The sequence below is a fragment of the Heptranchias perlo genome, chromosome 13, assembly GCF_035084215.1.
Source record: "Heptranchias perlo isolate sHepPer1 chromosome 13, sHepPer1.hap1, whole genome shotgun sequence".
In the NCBI taxonomy this organism is placed as follows: domain Eukaryota; kingdom Metazoa; phylum Chordata; class Chondrichthyes; order Hexanchiformes; family Hexanchidae; genus Heptranchias; species Heptranchias perlo.
Window position 1 is genome coordinate 409,985 of NC_090337.1, and position 19,500 is coordinate 429,484.

The following is a 19,500-nucleotide window of genomic DNA, read 5'->3' on the forward strand; positions in this document are numbered from 1 at the left end:
GAGGGGGGGCAACGGGTGCGATGTGGGGGCGCTTTGGGTCCCCTTTCGCCATCATCCCTCCCCGGGCCAGGCCCACACCACTCCTACCACTCTGCTGGACAACAGTTTAGAGGACTTGTGTGAAGCCTTGTAAGGCCAGTGCCAGAGTATCTGCCTGCCTGTTTAAGGCGGCAGAATGTTGTTCGCTGAGAATCCGAAGGGCCGTTGTCAGGGCCTGAATAGACTCATTGGTGAGCCGTGCTTGAAGCTCCATGGAGGCTAGCCTTCCCTCCATTGCAGACATTCTCGCACTTACCCGCGACACTATCTCAGAGATTCCCTCACGTCCCTGTGACACTATCTCAGAGATTCCCTCACGTCCCTGTGACACTATCTCAGAGATTCCCTCATGTCCCTGTGACACTATCTCAGAGATTCCCTCCTGTACCTGTGCCACCATTCCACTCATGCAGGAGTTGGACTCCTCCATCCTCTGCGCGATTGTGGAGAGTGCGCATGGCACCTGTTCCAGCACCTCGCAAATGCGCTGCTGCCCCTCGATCATTCCCCTTTTCATGGATGGCCCCCAGGGTTCAGCATCTGTGTCCAGTTGAGCAGAGCCTGGAGAAGAGAGCTCCCACCGACGCGAACTCTCCACAGCTGCCCCTGCCACCAATGTCTGCTCGTGCTCACATGTGTGTGGTGACTCACTATGTGCGACCCCAACTAAGTGAGGACGGGGACCCACCGAGGTGTGTGTATCTGCGCTGGTGGATGGCTCACTCAGATGTGACGGTGCCCCCTCAGAGACCGGCAGGTCCTCTGAGGAATCGCCCTCCACCGTCACGGCGGTCCCTGAAGGCCCTGTAAGAGAACAGAAGGCAATATTAAGCATGATGGCAGATGTTGAGGTGCTGAAGATGGCAAGGCAGGTTAACATCATTTGCTATTGTGAGTGCTGAATGTTAAAGTTCTGTCACCAGCCGTTTGTCGGGTGGCAGTCTCAGCGTCCCCGACGGACAGGCGCTCGAGGGTGCGGCTCAATTCGAGAGCCTCCTGCTCCGCGTCCGTGAGGACGACCAGATGTTGTGGCCCTCCTCCGGTCTTCGCCCTCTCCCGTACATTCTGGGCTCTCTTCTCCTATAAGGGGAGAAAGTAGAGAGGCGTGAGTGAGGGATGGTGACGTGGCCAACCGCTGAATGCATTAGGTTGAGTGAGGGCGACCGTGAAAGAGATGCATCAGAGGGTGAGTATGAGACCGAGCCATGACATTGTAGGAGGATTGGATTGAGTGGTAGTGGTGGGATGAGTACTGGGGAGGTGAGGAAGTGCAGGTAAGTTGAGGATGAGCTTTGAGTGGGTGTGAGGAGTGATGTGATAGAGTAGTGTTGGCAGTGCAGAATGAGTTGTGGGGTGGGGGCGGTGATGTGGAAGACGGAGTGTAGGAGAATGAGTAAGTTACTCACTTTGACTGACCTGGTTAGGTCATTGAAGCGCTTCCTGCACTGGATCCAGATGCGGGAGATGTTGCTGCTGCTGGTGACCTCCTCTGCCACCTCGAGCCAGGCCTTCTTGGTGGCAGAGGCTGGGCACTTCCTCCCGTCCACCGGGTAGAAAACATCCCTCCTCCTCCTCACCCCATCCAGTCGCACCTGGAGTGAGGCATCAGTAAACCTGGGAGCAGCCTTTCCCCCGGGCTGCTTCATTATTCTATTTGGGTGTTTGCTCCAGGAGCAGCATTGGAGGACTGCCCCTTTAAATAGAGCTCCTCCAGCAGACAGCCTGTGATGCGGGTGCGCAGTCCGCCCGCTGCGCAGCTTTCAGACGCCAAACCTGGAAGCCACGTTAAGCGGTTTCAATTTACCTGCGATCGCATGGGGAACGGACAGATTTTATTGGGCGGGTTACCCACGTGCCCAATCGCCCCCCACCCACCCCCGCTGTCATCCCACCTCCTCACTAATATCGGGGCCAGTCACACTGGCAAACACAGACAGACACTGACAAACACGCACAGACAGACACTGACAAACACAGACAGACACTGACAAACACGCACAGACAGACACTGACAAACACAGACAGACACTGACAAACACGCACAGACAGACACTGATACATATAGACACAGATACAGACACACTGACACAGAAACACACACACACATAGACACTGACAAACACATATAGACGCCGATATTAGCTGTGATTAGAACGATTAAGGCACCTAAATCACATCTTGAGCAGCCCTATAACATGCTCAGTTGTAGACCTGGTGTCGTTGTAGCGACGCTGTTGCTCGGAGATGGGATTCCTCAGAGGTGTGAAGGAATCTCTGGCGATGGTCACAGATGAGCTGAGTGTTGATGGAGTGAGAGCCCTTCCTGTTGATGAACAGTCCTGGCTCGTGTGGATGTGCTCGTATTGCTATATGGGTGCAATCGATTACACCCTGCACCCGTGGGAAGCCAGACACAGCGTGGAATCCCACTGCCCTCTCCGTCTGGCTGAGGTCATCCATGGGGAAGTTGACGTAGTGTGAGGCCCTGTGAAACAAGCCGTCGGTGACCTGCCTCATGCACTTGTGTGCAGACGACTGAGAGACCCCGGCGATGTCCCTGGTGGCACCCTGGAATGATCCAGAGGTGAAGAAGTTGAGGGCAGTGGTGATTTGACAGCGACAGGTAAGAAGATGCTGCTTGGGCCCAGCTGGGAGCAGCTCGGCATGAAGGAGGCTGCAGATGTTGGCGACTACCTGGTGACTGACTCTGAGCCTCCGTATGCATTGCTCCTCGGAGAGGTCCAGGAAGCTGAGCCTCGGTCTGTAGACCCTCTAGTGAGGGTAGTGCCTCCTGCGACGTTGCTCTCTCTGTTGTTGCCCCCTGTGCTCTTGTGCCTGTAGCGCTGCACTGTTTTGTGGAGCTCCACGTGGCGGAGGTGGACGGTGTGCCTGGCGAGGCCGGTGATGTTGCTCATCCTCGGATGAAGTGATGAATGCAGCCATGGCGCCCCCCCCATCCTGACAGTGTGAGTTTGAGGGGGTCCGCAAAGTAGGTAAATATGTTTGAACAGCAGAATTTTGAGTGGAAAGTAAGAATTTTCAGTGAAAACTCAAAGATCCCGCAGCCAAAACTTTGTCTGAAATCACAGAGTGCCCTGCTGCAATAATGACCTTTTCTCCCCATCTGTCAAATAAGCATTTGAATCTCCCACTGGCCGCTGGCTGAAACACGTCTGTTGCAACATGGCGTGTATCCCACAGCACGGGAAACACGCTGAGGATGCTTCAAAATCGCACCCCTGCCAAAATCTGAAGAAAATTAAGTACCTGAAGTACTTAAAGTACCTGAACAACTGTGTAAAGTATCATCCCGCCGGCTTTAATCGCCGGTGGGACTTCCGCATTCGGGAGGCGCGGGAGCACCCAGACGCATCAATGGAGAACCCGGAAGTCGGCGGGTTGGAGCCGGGCTCCAAACCCAAATGGGATTTCCCCGATTTTCATGGTCCCCAACGCACCCGCAATTTCCCTTTAAAATTGAGGCCATAGACACAGACACTGACAAACACACACAGACACAGACACTGAAACACAGACACAGACACTGACAAACACACACAGACACAGACACTGAAACACAGACACAGACAAACACAGACACAGACACTGAAACACAGACACAGACACTGACAAACACACACAGACACAGACACTGAAATACAGACACTGATAATGACAAACACAGACACTGACAAACACAGACACAGACACTGAAACACAGACACAGACACTGACAAACACACACAGACACAGACACTGAAATACACACACTGACAATGACAAACACACATAGACAATGACAAACACACACAGACACAGACACTGACAAACACATGTAAGGAATCTTACAACACCAGGTTATAGTCCAACAGTTTTATTTGAAAATCACAAGCTTTCGGAGGCTTTCTCCTTCGTCAGGTGAGTGTGGGATTCCATGGAAGGTACCGCATATATAGTCAGAGAACAATGCCTGATGATTACAGATAATCTTTCCAACTGCCCGTTGTCAAGGCAATCAAAGGAGTCGAATAGTGTTCAGACAGAGAGACATGACATACAGGACTACTGAATATACAAACGGTCAGAACCCAAAGACAGACAGAGAGAGAGAGAGAGAGAGAGAGAAACATCCGAAAGGAAGAGAAAGAGAGAGAATGACCAGTTGTATTAAAAACAGATAACTCTTTTTTCGCTGGTGGGGTTACGTGTAGCGTGACATGAACCCAAGATCCCGGTTGAGGCCGTCCTCATGGGTGCGTCCCAGCTTTCAGGAGAACAGCGTCCACGACACCACATAACCCTGCCACAGCAACCTCTGCAAGACATGCCAGATCATCGACACAGATACCACCATCACACGAGAGGACACCACCCACCAGGTGCATGGTTCATACTCCTGTGACTTGGCCAACGTTGTCTACCTCATACGTTGCAGGAAAGGATGCCCCAGAGCATGGTACATTGGCGAGACCATGCAGACACTGCGACAACGGATGAACGGACACCGCACAACAATCGCCAGACAGGAGGGTTCCCTCCCAGTCGGGGAACACTTCAGCAGTCAGGGACATTCAGTCACCAATCTTCGGGTAAGCGTTCTCCAAGGCGGCCTTCGAGACACACGACAACGCAAAATCGTCGAGCAGAAATTGATAGCCATGACGCACCCATGAGGACGGCCTCAACCGGGATCTTGGGTTCATGTCACGCTACACGTAACCCCACCAGCGAAAAAAGAGTTATCTGTTTTTAATACAACTGGTCATTCTCTCTCTTTCTCTTCCTTTCGGATGTTTCTCTCTCTCTCTCTCTCTCTCTGTCTTTGGGTTCTGACCGTTTGTATATTCAGTAGTCCTGTATGTAATGTCTCTCTGTCTGAACACTATTCGACTCCTTTGATTGCCTTGACAACGGGCAGTTGGAAAGATTATCTGTAATCATCAGGCATTGTTCTCTGACTATATATGCAGTACCTTCCATGGAATCCCACACTCACCTGACGAAGGAGAAAGCCTCCGAAAGCTTGTGATTTTCAAATAAAACTGTTGGACTATAACCTGGTGTTGTAAGATTCCTTACATTTGTCCACCCTAGTCCATCACCGGCATCTCCACATCACTGACAAACACAGACACTGACAAACACACACAATGACAAACGCATACAGACAATGACAAACACACACAGACACAGACACTGACAAATACAGACACTGACAAACACACACAGACACTGATACATACAGACACAGACACTGAAACACACGTTCTCTGACACACACACACAGACACTGACACATAGAGACACAGACATTGATACATACAGACAATGAAACACACAAACACACAGACAAACACAAATACAAACACACAGAAAAACTGACACACACACAGACACTGACATTGAAAAACACACACAGACCCTGACATAAAGATACACACTGCCACACACAAAGACACTGACACACACACACACACTGACAAACATATACACACAGAGACACTGACACTGACAAACACACACAGACACTGACACACACATAGACAGTGACACAGATGCAAACACAGATACAAACACAAACTCAAACACATAGACACAAACACTGACAAACACACAGACACAGACAGATCTAGCAGCTGAAAACTGGGCCTCCATGAGGCGCTGTGGGCCATCAGCAGCAGCAGAATTGTATTCCAGCACAATCTGTGACCTCATGGCCTGACATATTCCTCACTCTACCATTACCAACAAGCCAGGGGATCAACCCTGGTTCAATGAGGAGTGTAGAAGAGCATGCCAGGAGCAGCGCCATTTGTACCTAAAAATGAGGTGCCAACCTGGTGAAGCTACAACTCAGGACTACATACATGCTAAACAGCGGAAGCAACATGCTACAGACAGAGCTAAGCGATTCCACAACTAACGGATCAGATCAAAGCTCTGCAGTCCTGCCACATCCAGTCGTGAATGGTGGTGGACAATTAAACAACTAACGGGACGAGGAGGCTCTGCAAACATCCCCATCCTCAATGATGGCAGAATCCAGCACGTGAGTGCAAAAGACAAGGCTGAAGCATTTGCAACCATCTTCAGCCTGAAGTGCCGAGTGGATGATCCATCTCGGCCTCCTCCCGAAATCCCCCCATCACAGAATCCAGTCTTCAACCAATTCGATTCACTCCACGTGATATCAAGAAACGGCTGAGTGCACTGGATACAGCAAAGGCTATGGGCCCCGACAACATCCCGGCTGTAGTGCTGAAGACTTATGCTCCAGAACTAGCTGCGTCTCTAGCCAAACTGTTCAAGTACAGCTACAACACTGGCATCTACCCGACAATGTGGAAAATTGCCCAGGTATGACCTGTCCACAAAAAGCAGGACAAATCCAATCCGGCCAATTACCGCCCCATCAGTCTACTCTCAATCATCAGCAAAGTGATGGATGGTGTCGTCGACAGTGCTATCAAGCGGCATTTACTCACCAATAACCTGCTCACCGATGCTCAGTTTGGGTTCCGCCAGGACCACTCGGCTCCAGACCTCATTACAGCCTTGGTCCAAACATGGACAAAAGAGCTGAATTCCAGAGGTGAGGTGAGAGTGACTGCCCTTGACATAAAGGCAGCATTTGACCGAGTATGGAACAAGGAGCCCTAATAAAATTGAAGTCAATGGGAATTAGGGGGAAAACTCTCCAGAAACTTAACTGGACCAGCCATATAAATACTGTGGCTACAAAAGCAGGTCAGAGGCTGGGTATTCTGCGGCGAGTGACTCACCTCCTGACTCCCCAAAGCCTTTCCATCATCTACAAGGCACAAGTCAGGAGTGTGATGGAATACTCTCCACTTGCTTGGATGAGTGCAGCTCCAACAACACTTAAGAAGCTCGACACCATCCAGGACAAAGCAGCCCGCTTGATTGGCACCCCATCCACCACCCTAAACAGTCACTCCCTTCACCACCGGCGCACAGTGGCTGCAGTGTGTACCATCCACAGGATGCACTGCAGCAACTCGCCAAGGCTTCTTCGACAGCACCTCCCAAACCCGCGACCTCTACCACCTAGAAGGACAAGGGCAGCAGGCACATGGGAACAACACCACCTGCACGTTCCCCTCCAAGTCACACACCATCCCGACTTGGAAATATATCGCCGTTCCTTCATCGTTGCTGGGTCAAAATCCTGGAACTCCCTTCCTAACAGCACTGTGGGAGAACCTTCACCACACGGACTACAGCGGTTCAAGAAGGCGGCTCACCACCACCTTCTCAAGGGCAATTAGGGATGGGCAATAAATGCCAGCCTCGCCAGCGACGCCCACATCCCATGAACAAATTTTTTAAAAAGACATGACACACACACTGACACTGACACACACACACTGGCTCACACACACGCTGACACTGACAGAGACAGAGACACTGACACACACAAACACTGATTCATACAGACGCAGATGCGGACACAGATGCTGACATGGACACAGATACATGCAGACACAGACACACTGTCACTGACACACACACACAGACGCTGACGATGACAAAGACATACAGACACTGACAAAGACTCACATACACAGACACTGACACAGATACATACAGACACTGACACAGGCACTGACAAACACACACAGACACTGACAAATGCACCGACACTGACAAACACACACAGACACTGACAAATGCACCGACACTGACAAACACACAGACACTGACACACACTGACAAACACACACAGACACTGACAAACACACACAGACACTGACAAACACACACACACACAGACACTGACACACACTGACACAGGCACTGACAAACACACACAGACACTGACAAACACACACAGGCACTGACAAACACACACACACACTGACAAACACACACAGACACTGACAAACACACACACAGACACTGACAAACACACACACAGACACTGACAAACACACACAGACACTGACAAACACACACAGACACTGACAAACACACAAGGCACTGACAAACACACACAGGCACTGACAAACACACACAGACACTGACAAACACACACAGACACTAACACAGATAAACACAGACACTAACACAGATAAACACAGACACTGACACACACACGCGCAGACACTGACACACACACGCGCAGACACTAACACAGATAAACACAGACACTGACACACACACACACAGACACTGACAAACACACACAGACACTAACACAGATAAACACAGACACTGACACACACACACAGACACTGACAAACACACACAGACACTAACACAGATAAACACAGACTCTGACACACACACGCACAGACACTAACAGATAAACACAGACACACTGTCACTGACACACACAAACAGATGCTGACGATGACAAAGACATACAGACACTGACAAAGAATCACATACACAGACACACACTGACACTGACAAACACACACAGGCACTGACAAACACACACACACACAGACACTGACAAAGATAAACACACGGACACTGACACACACGCAGACACTGACACATACACACACACACACAGACAGACACATACACAGATACACACGCAGACACTGACACATACACACAGACACTGACACATACACACAGACAGACACATACACAGACACACACACACACACAGACACGATCCTGAGACTCCGGCCTCTCAGTTTCTGGATTGGCCAATCCTGACGCAGTCACTGAGACTGGAGATCCTTTGTTTCTACCAGTTGGCTGCCTGTGATTGGTCCTTTTCACTGGATCTCATTGAGCCACTCACCAAGTCACAGTTGCCCAGATCCAGGGATTGAAGCGATCTGTTCAGCTGCAGCATTCTTGCAAAGTGCATTCCGCCTTTATTCCCAATTTTATTCCCATTCATCCTCAAATTCTTCAGTGATTTGTTCAACTGCATTAAAAAGATGTTTTTTACAGTGAGATTGTGTGCCTGGGTTTTGGTGATTGCGAATAATGATTCACTAATGGATTTTAATTCTATGCTTTTTACCTCCCACAAATTGCAGCTTTTGGGCCCAATTTGCAGATTAATCCAAGAGACTGAACTTTTGCGTTTGTGTTATTTTCTCTAATTTAAACCCCCCCTTACCCAACACCCCTGAAGCTGCCGGGACAATCTGTAACTGTCAATCCCAGGCCCAGGCCCAAAGCAGAGGGAAAAGGGCCAGAGGCCCATCAATGGTGACACCCACCGGTCACAACAATGCACCCTCCTGTCACATGTTCCTGTTGTACATCGGGGCAGAGGCCCATTGGAGGGGGTCAGGCAGTGGGTCTCAGGCTCTGTGCCCAGAGGGTCAGTGAGGAGCCCCAAATCCTGCAGCTCTGTCCTGAAGTTTCATCCATATTACCAGACACAAGGCATTCTTCACGTTGAATGAAACAGTGGAAATGGCTGATCCACTCGATGAAGAGTTGAGTGGAGTAATTGAAATGGCTGAAAAGGTCACACAGAAAGCCACCATCAAGGCTTGTACACTATGCCCCTTTCCGAGAGGATAAGAACAGTTTTGATCTCAGCCTCTACAATGAAGCCCTCCACATCTTGCATGAATTTCCCCAGTACTATCTGTTTAATGTTACAGGCAGCTGTTGATTTCCTCATATTGCACACGTCACCATGTGAAGAACCAGTATATGAGTCAGTGGTCAGCACGATGGGCCTGTGTCTGATGGAGAGATTCAGGGACTCACGTGCAAGGCCTTAGCCAGCCACTCTGCTCCACTGCTGCCGATCTCATTACACATCAGGATAAGGTCAGTGAGCGCTGTTGTTTCCTGGAAGGTGGAGATTTAGGTGTGATTACTGTGATATAGACAGGAGGGAGTCAACAGACAACTGCACAACCATCGTCATCAAACCACAGACATTCACAGCACAGGAGGAGGCCATGTGACCCACAGAGCTCAATTTTGAAATGGTGACAGATTGGCAGCGGGGGCGGGGGCGGGGGGCCCGGGGGGAGGGGGGCGAGGGGGGGCGGGGGGGAGCCGGGGGGGGGGTGGCGGGGGAGCCGGGGGGGCGGGGGGGAGCCGGGGGCGGCTGGGGTGGCCGGGGGGGCGGGGGGGGCCGGAGGGGGTGGGGGAGCCGGGGGGGGTGGCGGGGGAGCCGGGGGGGCGGGGGGAGCCGGGGGCGGCGGGGTGGCCGGGGGGGCGGGGGGGCCGGGGGGGGTGGGGGAGCCGGGGGGGGGGGGGGGGTAGCCAGGGGGGGGGGGCGGGGGTGGGGGTGAAGGTGCTGGTGACAAACCCACATAAAAAAAACTTACCTTTTCCGGCACGATCACGATGTAATTGACGGTGATTAAAGTTGTTTCCGGGTTTCGCCCCCAGCAACCCCGAATTGACAGGAGCTGCACCGCCGAGGGTGGGGGGGAGAGAAAGAGAGAGAGAGAGACGTCATCCGTTGCTGGAACAGAGAGTGGAGGACACTGAAGATCGGGGGGGGGGGAGATCAGGGTGGGGAGAGAGGAGAAGATCAGGGGCGGAGATCGGGGGGGAGAGGGGAAGATCGGGGGGAGATTGGGGGGGGGAAAAGGGGAAGATCGGGGGGGAAGAGGGGGAGATCGGGGAGAAGAGGGGCAGATCAGGGGGAGAGGGGAATATCGGGGGGGAGAGGGGGATATCGGGGGAGAGGGGGATATCGGGGGGGAGAGGGGGATATTGGGGGGAGAGGGGGATATCGGGGGAGAGGGGGATATCGGGGGGGAGAGGGGGATATTGGGGGGAGAGGGGGATATCGGGGGAGAGGGGGATATCGGGGGGGAGAGGGGGATATCGGGGGGGAGAGGGGGATATCGGGGGGGACATCGGGGGGGGAGGGGGATATCGGGGGGAGAGGGGGATATCGGGGGGAGAGGGGGATATCGGGGGAGAGGGGGATATCGGGGGGGAGAGGGGGATATTGGGGGGAGAGGGGGATATCGGGGGAGAGGGGGATATCGGGGGGGAGAGGGGGATATCGGGGGGGAGAGGGGGATATCGGGGGGGGACATCGGGGGGGGAGGGGGACATCGGACATCTTTGCAGGGGGGTGCAGGTGACATCGGTGGAAAGGGAGGTTTATTTTGTTTATTAACTTTGTGCAATTTTTTTTATTGTATTTATTTACTTTATTTTGGCCTGATCTGGCCCTGGTTTCACCAGATGTGAATCGGAAGCCGTGGGAAAGCCGCCCAAGAAAGTTTAAAATTGTTTTAACTATCTACTATGTCAGAAATAAAGTACCTTAAGTACCACAATGAGGTACATTTGGTTCTTTAACAATTAAAGCTGGTGGGACTTCCACATTCCGGAAGAGTGCACTCAAAGGTGCGTCTGTGGAAAACCTGGAAGTCGGTGGGTTGGGACCAGCTTCCTCACCCGCTCGGGATTTTCCTGATTTTCACAGCCCCCCCGTCCAACACACCCGCAATTTCCTTTGAAAATCGGGGCCATAGTGTCTGTGCTGTCTCTTTGCTGGAGCAATCCCAAACTAATCCCACTGCCCCACCCTCTCCCCATAGCCCTGTATCAATCCCAAACTAATCCCACTGCCCCACTCTCTCCCCATAGCCCTGTATCAATCCCAAACTAATCCCACTGCCCCGCTCTCCCCCCATAGCCCTGTATCAATCCCAAACTAATCCCACTGCCCCACTCTCTCCCCATAGCCGTGTATCAATCCCAAAGGAATGCTGATGGAATGCTATCACTTACCAAAAGGAGGTTCCCAATGATTTCCGCTCCACAGTTCGTTAAATTATTGAAACTTAAGTCTAGACCTGAAAGATAGAAAGTCAAAACTGAAAATGTTCTGAACATTGGTTGAAATGTTTGACCGTTTCCTCTTCCTGTCCCCCGAGACAAATGGCTCCGTCGTCACGCAAATCAGGTGCATTCTCCGACATTCGCATGTGGTAATGTCAGGAAGATCATCGAACCATTGGAGTAACATCAAAATTTCCAACGGCCCCGCTCTCTCCCCATAGCCCTGGATCAATCCCAAACTAATCCCACTGCCCCACTCTATCCACATAGCCCTGGATCAATCCCAAACTAATCCCACTGCCCCGCTCTCTCCCCACAGTCCTGTATCAATCCCAAACTAATCCCACTGCCCCGCTCTCTCCCCATAGCCCTGTATCAATCCCAAACTAATCCCACTGCCCCGCTCTCTCCCCACAGTCCTGTATCAATCCCAAACTAATCCCACTGCCCCACTCTCTCCCCATAGCCCTGTATCAATCCCAAACTAATCCCACTGCCCCGCTCTCTCCCCACAGTCCTGTATCAATCCCAAACTAATCCCACTGCCCCACTCTCTCCCCATAGCCCTGTATCAATCCCAAACTAATCCCACTGCCCCGCTCTCTCCCCACAGTCCTGTATCAATCCCAAACTAATCCCACTGCCCCACTCTCTCCCCATAGCCCTGTATCAATCCCAAACTAATCCCACTGCCCCACTCTCTCCCCATAGCCCTGTATCAATCCCAAACTAATCCCACTGCCCCACTCTCTCCCCATAGCCCTGTATCAATCCCAAACTAATCCCACTGCCCCGCTCTCTCCCCATAGCCCTGTATCAATCCCAAACTAATCCCGCTGCCCCGTTTAATAGAGTGCGTGCCGCCCACCATGTTGGATTTTTAGGTGCCCATTTTGCACCTGTAAAATGAGCTTGGCGTGAACAATTTCCTGGTCCAGGTCCGGGATGAAACCAAACCTATTTAGATAAAAATAATAGTAAATGTCGGTATGATCGGCTGGGCAGGACTGACCTGTAATGTAGGCGTTTTGATGAAGAAGGGCGACAAGAGTTGCAGCATCTTTATCCGTTAGTCGCTGGACTGGGAAAAGCCTGAAGTTTCCGTTCAGCTTCAGTGTGAATCCACTGTACAGATTCCTGCAGGAAAAGGCCAGGGAATTCAGCAAATGGCCTTGGGGTGGGGTCAGGGGGTTCAGTCAAACACTCGAGGGGTTCAGACAAACACTCGAGGGGTTCAGACAAACACTCGAAGGGTTCAGTCAAACACTCAAGGGGTTCGTTCCCTCCCTCTCTGGCCCATGTCTGTTTCCAGTCAGCTCTGAGCAGCAAGGATTTCCCTCTCATTGGTTCAGGGCTCAGAAACCCCCCAAATATTGAGTAAAGTAAACCACGATCTGCAGGTCTCGCTGAGGCTTTATTCTCAGACTACGATGAAGATTCTTTGCTACCAATGAACACCAGGCGAAGCGGGAGTGGAATCTGCTCCTCCTGCAGGGTCTCAACCTGCCTGTAATTGCCAGATGGGTCCTGAGTCTGGCCCCAATATTCCTTTTGGAAGAGCCTTGCACCGGGATAGGAAAGTGCAGGACTGCTGTAGGCCAACAGGCTTCAGGCCTTCTGGCTGCTGTAGGCCAAGAGGCTAAACACCAGCTAAAAGGCCTCAAGCAAATGTACAGAAAACTTTCCACAAAAGGAGATCTTCTTAGAACATAAGAACATAAGAAATTGGAGCAGGAGTAGGCCAATCGGCCCCTCGAGCCTGCTCCGCCATTCAACAAGATCATGGCTGATCTGATCCCAACCACAAATCTAAAGAACACAATAAGTCGGAGCAGGACCCGGCCACATAGCCCCTGGGCCCTCTCCGCCACCCACAGGGCATTGACCGATCCGAACTCAGCTTCATGTCCAATTTCCTGCCCGCTCCCCATAACCCCTAATTCCCTTTACTTCTAGGAAACTGTCTATTTCTGTTTTAAATTTATCTAATGATGTAGCTTCCACAGCTTCCTGGGGCAGCAAATTCCACAGACCTACCACCCTCTGAGTGAAGAAGTTTCTCCTCATCTCAGTTTTGAAAGAGCAGCCCCTTATTCTAAGATTATGCCCCCTAGTTCTAGTTTCACCCATCTTTGGGAACATCCTTACTGCATCCACCCGATCAAGACCCTTCACAATCTTATATGTTTCAATAAGATCGCCTCTCATTCTTCTGAACTCCAATGAGTAGAGTCCCAATCTACTCAACCTCTCCTCATATGTCCGCCCCCTCATCCCCGGGATTAACCGAGTGAACCTTCTTTGTACTGCCTCGAGAGCAAGTATGTCTTTTCTTAAGTATGGAGACCAAAACTGTATGCAGTATTCCAGGTGCGGTCTCACCAATACCTTATATAACTGCAGCAATACCTCCTTGTTTTTATATTCTATCCCCCTAGCAATAAAAGCCAACATTCCGTTGGCTTTCTTGATCACCTGCTGCACCTGCATACCAACTTTTTGATTTTCTTGCACTAGGACCCCCAGATCCCTTTGTACTGCAGTACTTTCCAGTCTCTCGCCATTAAGAAAATAACTTGCTCTCTGATTTTTCCTGCCAAAGTGCATAACCTCACATTTTCCAATATTATATTGCATTGCCAAATCTCCGCCCACTCACCCAGCCTGTCTATATCCCCTTGCAGGTTTTTTATGTCCTCCTCACTCTCTACTTTCCCTCCCATCTTTGTATCATCTGCAAATTTTGATATGTTGCACTCGGTCCCCTCCTCCAAATCGTTAATATAGATTGTAAAGAGTTGGGGACCCAGCACCGACCCCTGTGGAACACCACTGGTTACTGGTTGCCAGTCCGAAAATGAACCATTTATCCCAACTCTCTGCTTCCTGTTTGATAACCAATCCTCCACCCATGCCAGAATATTACCCCCAATCCCGTGATTTTTTATCTTAAGTAATAATCTTTTATGTGGCACCTTGTCGAATGCCTTCTGGAAGTCTAAATACACTACGTCCACTGGTTCCCCTTTATCCACCCTATACGTTATATCCTCGAAGAACTCAAGCAAATTTGTCAGACATGACTTCCCCTTCATAAAGCCATGCTGACTTTGTCCTATTAAATTATGCTTATCTAAATGTTCCGTTACTGTCTCCTTAATAATAGACTCCAAAATTTTACCCACAACAGATGTTAGGCTAACTGGTCTATAATTTCCAGCCTTCTGCCTACTACCCTTTTTAAATAACGGTGTTACATTAGCAGTTTTCCAATCTGCCGGGACCTCTCCTGAGTCCAGGGAATTTTGGAAAACTATCACCAAAGCATCCACAATCCCTACTGCCACTTCCCTCAAGACCCTAGGATGGAAGCCATCAGGTCCAGGGGATTTATCCGCCTTGAGTCCCATTATTTTACTGAGTACCATCTCTTGAGTGATTTTAATCGTATTTAGCTCCTCCCCCCCGAGAGTCCCCTGTTTGTCCAGTGTTGGGATATTCTTAGTGTCCTCTACTGTAAAGACTGAAACAAAATATTTGTTCAGCATTTTTGCCATCTCCATGTTTCCCACCATTAATTTCCCGGTCTCATCCTCTAAGGGACCTATGTTTGCCTTAGCCACCCTTTTTCTTTTTATATAACTATAGAAACTCTTGCTATCTGTTTTTATATTTTTTGCTAATTTCTTTTCATAATCTAACTTCCCTTTCTTAATCAATCCTTTAGTTACTTTTTGCTGTCTTTTGAAGAATTCCCAATCTTCTATCTTCCCACTAAGTTTGGCTACCTTATATGTCCTTGTTTTTAGTCGGATACTATCCTTGATTTCTTTACTTAGCCACGGGTGGCTGTCATTTCTTTTACACCCTTTTTTCCTCAGTGGAATATATTTATTTTGAAAGTTGTAAAATAACTCCCTAAATGAACACCACTGCTCATGTACCGTCTTACCCTTTAATCTATTTTCCCAGTCCACTTTAATCAATTCCGCTCTCATACCATCATAGTCTCCTTTATTCAAGCTCAGTACGCTTGTTTGAGAATCAACCTTCTCACCCTCTAATTGGATATGGAATTCAACCATGTTGTGGTCGCTCGTTCCAAGGGGATCCTTAACTAGGACATTATTAATTAATCCTGACTCATTACACAGGACCAGGTCCAAGGTTGCCTGCCCCCTTGTAGGATCAGTTACATACTGCTCAAGAAATCCATCCCTGATGCACTCAATGAACTCGTCCTCAAGGCTGCTCTGCCCAATTTGATTTGTCCAGTTAATATGATAATTAAAATCCCCCATAATTATGGCTGTTCCCTTATTACATGCCCCGACTATTTCCTGATTAATACTTCTTCCAGCAGAGTTGCAACTATTAGGAGGCCTATATACTACGCCCACTAATGTTTTTTTTCCCTTATTATTCCTTATCTCCACCCAAACTGTTTCATTATCTTGATGCTTTGTCCCAATATCATTTCTCTGTATTACAGTGATTCCTTCCTTTATTAACATAGCCACCCCACCTCCCCTTCCTTCCTGCCTGTCCTTCCTGATTGTTAAATACCCTGGCATATTTAATTCCCAGTCGTTGTCACCCTGCAGCCATGTTTCTGTAATGGCCACAAGATCATACCCATACGTAGTTATTTGTGCCGTTAACTCGTCCATTTTATTACGAATGCTACGTGCATTCAGATAAAGAACTTTCAAATCTGTTTTGTGACGCTTAGTTCCTGCTTTTTCCTTTTTTAACACTTTACCTATTACTCCATACCTTCTGTCCCTTCCTGTTACGCTTTCCTCTCTCTCCCTGCTCAGGTTCCCAACCCCCTGCCACTTTAGTTTAAACCCTCCCCAACAGCACTAGCAAACACTCCTCCTAGGACAGCGGTCCCGGCCCTGCCCAGGTGCAGACCGTCCGGTTTGTACTGGTCCCACCTCCCCCAGAACCGTTTCCAGTGTCCCAGGAATTTGAATCCCACCCCCTTGCACCATTCCTCTAGCCACGTATTCATTTGAAATATCCTCCTATTTCTACTCTGACTAGCACGTGGCACTGGCAGCAATCCTGAGATTACTACCTTTGAGGTCCTATTTTTTAATTTACCTCCTAACTCCCTATATTCTGCTTTTAGGACCTCATCCCCTTTTTTACCTATATCGTTGGTGCCTATGTGCACCACGACAGCTGGCTGTTCGCCCTCCCCCTCCAAAATGTTCTGTAGCCGCTCCGAGACATCCTTGATCCTTGCACCAGGGAGGCAACACACCATCCTGGAGTCTCGGTTGCGGCCGCAGAAACGCCTGTCTATTCCCCTTACAATTGAGTCCCCTATCACTATAGCTCTGCCACTCTTTTTCCTCCCAGCCTGTGCAGCAGAGCTACCCGTGGTGCCAGGGTGTGGTTGAGGCACTAAATGAATACTTCACACCGGTCTTCACTAGAGAAGAGGATGCTGCCATTGTAGCAGGAAAGGAGGAGGTAGCAGTGATATTGGATAGGATAAAAATAGATAAAGAGGAGGTACTTAAAAAATTGGCAATTCTCAAAGTAGAAAAGGCACCCGGTCCAGATGTGAGGCACCCTCGGTCACTGAGGGAAGGGTGGAAATTGCAGAGGCTCTGGCCACAATCTTCCAATCCTCCTTAGATATGGGGATGGTGCCAGAGGACTGGAGGATTGTAAATGTTACTCCCCTGTTCAAAAAGGGGAGAGGGATAAACCCAGCAATTACAGGCCAGTCAGGCTAATGTTGGAGGTGGGAAACTTTTAGAGACAATAATCCGGGACAAAATTAATTGGCACTTGGAAAAGTCTGGGCCAATAAATGAAAGTCAGCTCGAATTTGTTAAAGGAAAATCATGTTTGACTAACTTGATTGAGTTCTTTAATGAAGTAACGGGAGAGGGTTGATGAGGGTAGTACGGTTGATGTGTATCTGAACTTTCAAAAGGCATTTGATAAAGTACCACATCATAGACATGTTAGCAAAATTAAAGCCCATGGGATTAAAGGGACAGAGGCAGCATGGATACAGAATTGGCTCAGGGACAGAAAGCAGAGAGTAGTGGTGAACGGTTGTTTTTCAGACTGGAGGGAAGTTTACAGTGGTGTTCCCCAGTGGGTCAGCGTTAGGACCACTGCTCTTTTTGATATAAATTAATGACCCCGACTTGGGTATAGAGGGTATAATTTCAAAGTTTACAAATGACACAAAACTCGGAAATGTAGTAAACAATGTGGAGGATAGTAACAGACTTCAGGAGGACAGAGACAGACTGGTGAAATGGGCAGTCACATGGCAGAGGAAATTTAACGCAGAAGTGTGAAGTGATGCATTTTGGTAGGAAGAATGAGGAGAAGCAAAATAAACTAAATGGTACAATTTTAAAAGGTGTGCAGGAACAGCGAGACCTGGGGGTGTATGTACACAAATCTGTGAAGATGGGAGGACAAGTTGAGAAAGTGGTTAAAAAAACATATGGGATCCTGGGCTTTATAAATAGAGGCATAGAGTACAAAAGCAAGGAGGTTATGATAAACATTTATAAAACACTGGTTAGGCCTCAGCTTGAGTATTGTGTCCAATTCTGGGTACCGCACTTTAGGAAAGATGTCAAGGCCTTGGAGTGGGTGCAGAGGAGATTTACTAGAATGGTACCAGGGATGAGGGACTTCAGTTATGTGGAGAGACTGGAGAAACTGAAGAGGAGAGCAGAGAAGGTGAAGGTTAAGAGGTGATTTGATTGAGGTGTTCAAAGTCATGAACAGTTTTGATAGAGTGAGTACAGAGAAACTGTTTCAGTGGCAGAAGGGTCTGTAATCAAGTTGTTATGATCTGGAATTCGCTGCCTGACAGGGCGGTGGAAGCAGATTCAGTAGTAACTTTCAAAAGAGAATTGGATAAATACTTGAAGGGAAAAAAATTTACAGGGCTACGGGGAAAGAGCAGGGGAGTGGGACTAATTGGATAGCTCTTTCAAAGGCCAGCACAGGCTCGATGGGCTGAATGGCAGCCTCCTGTGCTGTAAGATTCTTTGATTCTATCTCTGTATTTGAGGCTCTTCCTCTACTGTGAGAATGGATACACAGTGCTTGTTTAATAAATCTGCTATTACCTTGTTGTCTATTACAGTGTCACCTGTGCCTGTCTTTAATGGGCCCACATTTCCCTTAGCCACTCTCTTAATATATTTATAAAAACTTTTATAATTAGACTTTATATTACTTGCAAGTTTGATTTAGTTTTTTCCAGGTAAGTATTGTGCAGACTGACCCGGACGGAAGCCTGTCTGTCTCTCGAACCATGTGCAGAATGTACGGGTTGGTTGGTTGTTTGAGCTCTGAGCAGACTTCCAGGTAGCGATCCTGCAGCCCACCCGGGCTATTCACTCTGGACTAAAACACAGCAAAGGTAAAACACCTGGTCTGACACAGACCAAGAACAACACGAATTTATACACACACATACATAGGAACATAGGAACAGGAGGAGGCCATTCAGCCCCTCAAGCCTATTCAGTGAGATCATGGCTGATCTGTGATCTAACTCCATATACCCGCCTTAGCCCCATATCCATTAATACCTTTGCTTAACAAAAATCTATCAATCTCAGATTTGAAATTAACAATTGAGCATCAACTGCTGTTTGTGGAAGAGAGTTCCAAACTTCTACCACCCTTTGTGTGTAG

General features: G+C 49.2%; 1 protein-coding gene across 1 annotated transcript in view; it reads right to left on the reverse strand.

Moving 5' to 3' along the window:
- lrrc34 (leucine rich repeat containing 34) overlaps positions 1-19,200 on the reverse strand; it is a 71,898-nt gene extending 52,698 nt beyond the window's left edge. The window contains exons 1-5 of the mRNA XM_067994817.1: positions 19,085-19,200; positions 12,818-12,942; positions 11,755-11,819; positions 9,754-9,837; positions 8,822-8,950 (exon numbers count right to left, since the gene is read on the reverse strand). Coding sequence (XP_067850918.1) covers positions 8,822-8,950; positions 9,754-9,837; positions 11,755-11,819; positions 12,818-12,942; positions 19,085-19,116 — 435 coding nt within the window. The 5' untranslated portion in view covers positions 19,117-19,200. The remainder of the gene's footprint in view (positions 1-8,821; positions 8,951-9,753; positions 9,838-11,754; positions 11,820-12,817; positions 12,943-19,084) is intronic.
- Positions 19,201-19,500: the final 300 nt, after the last annotated feature.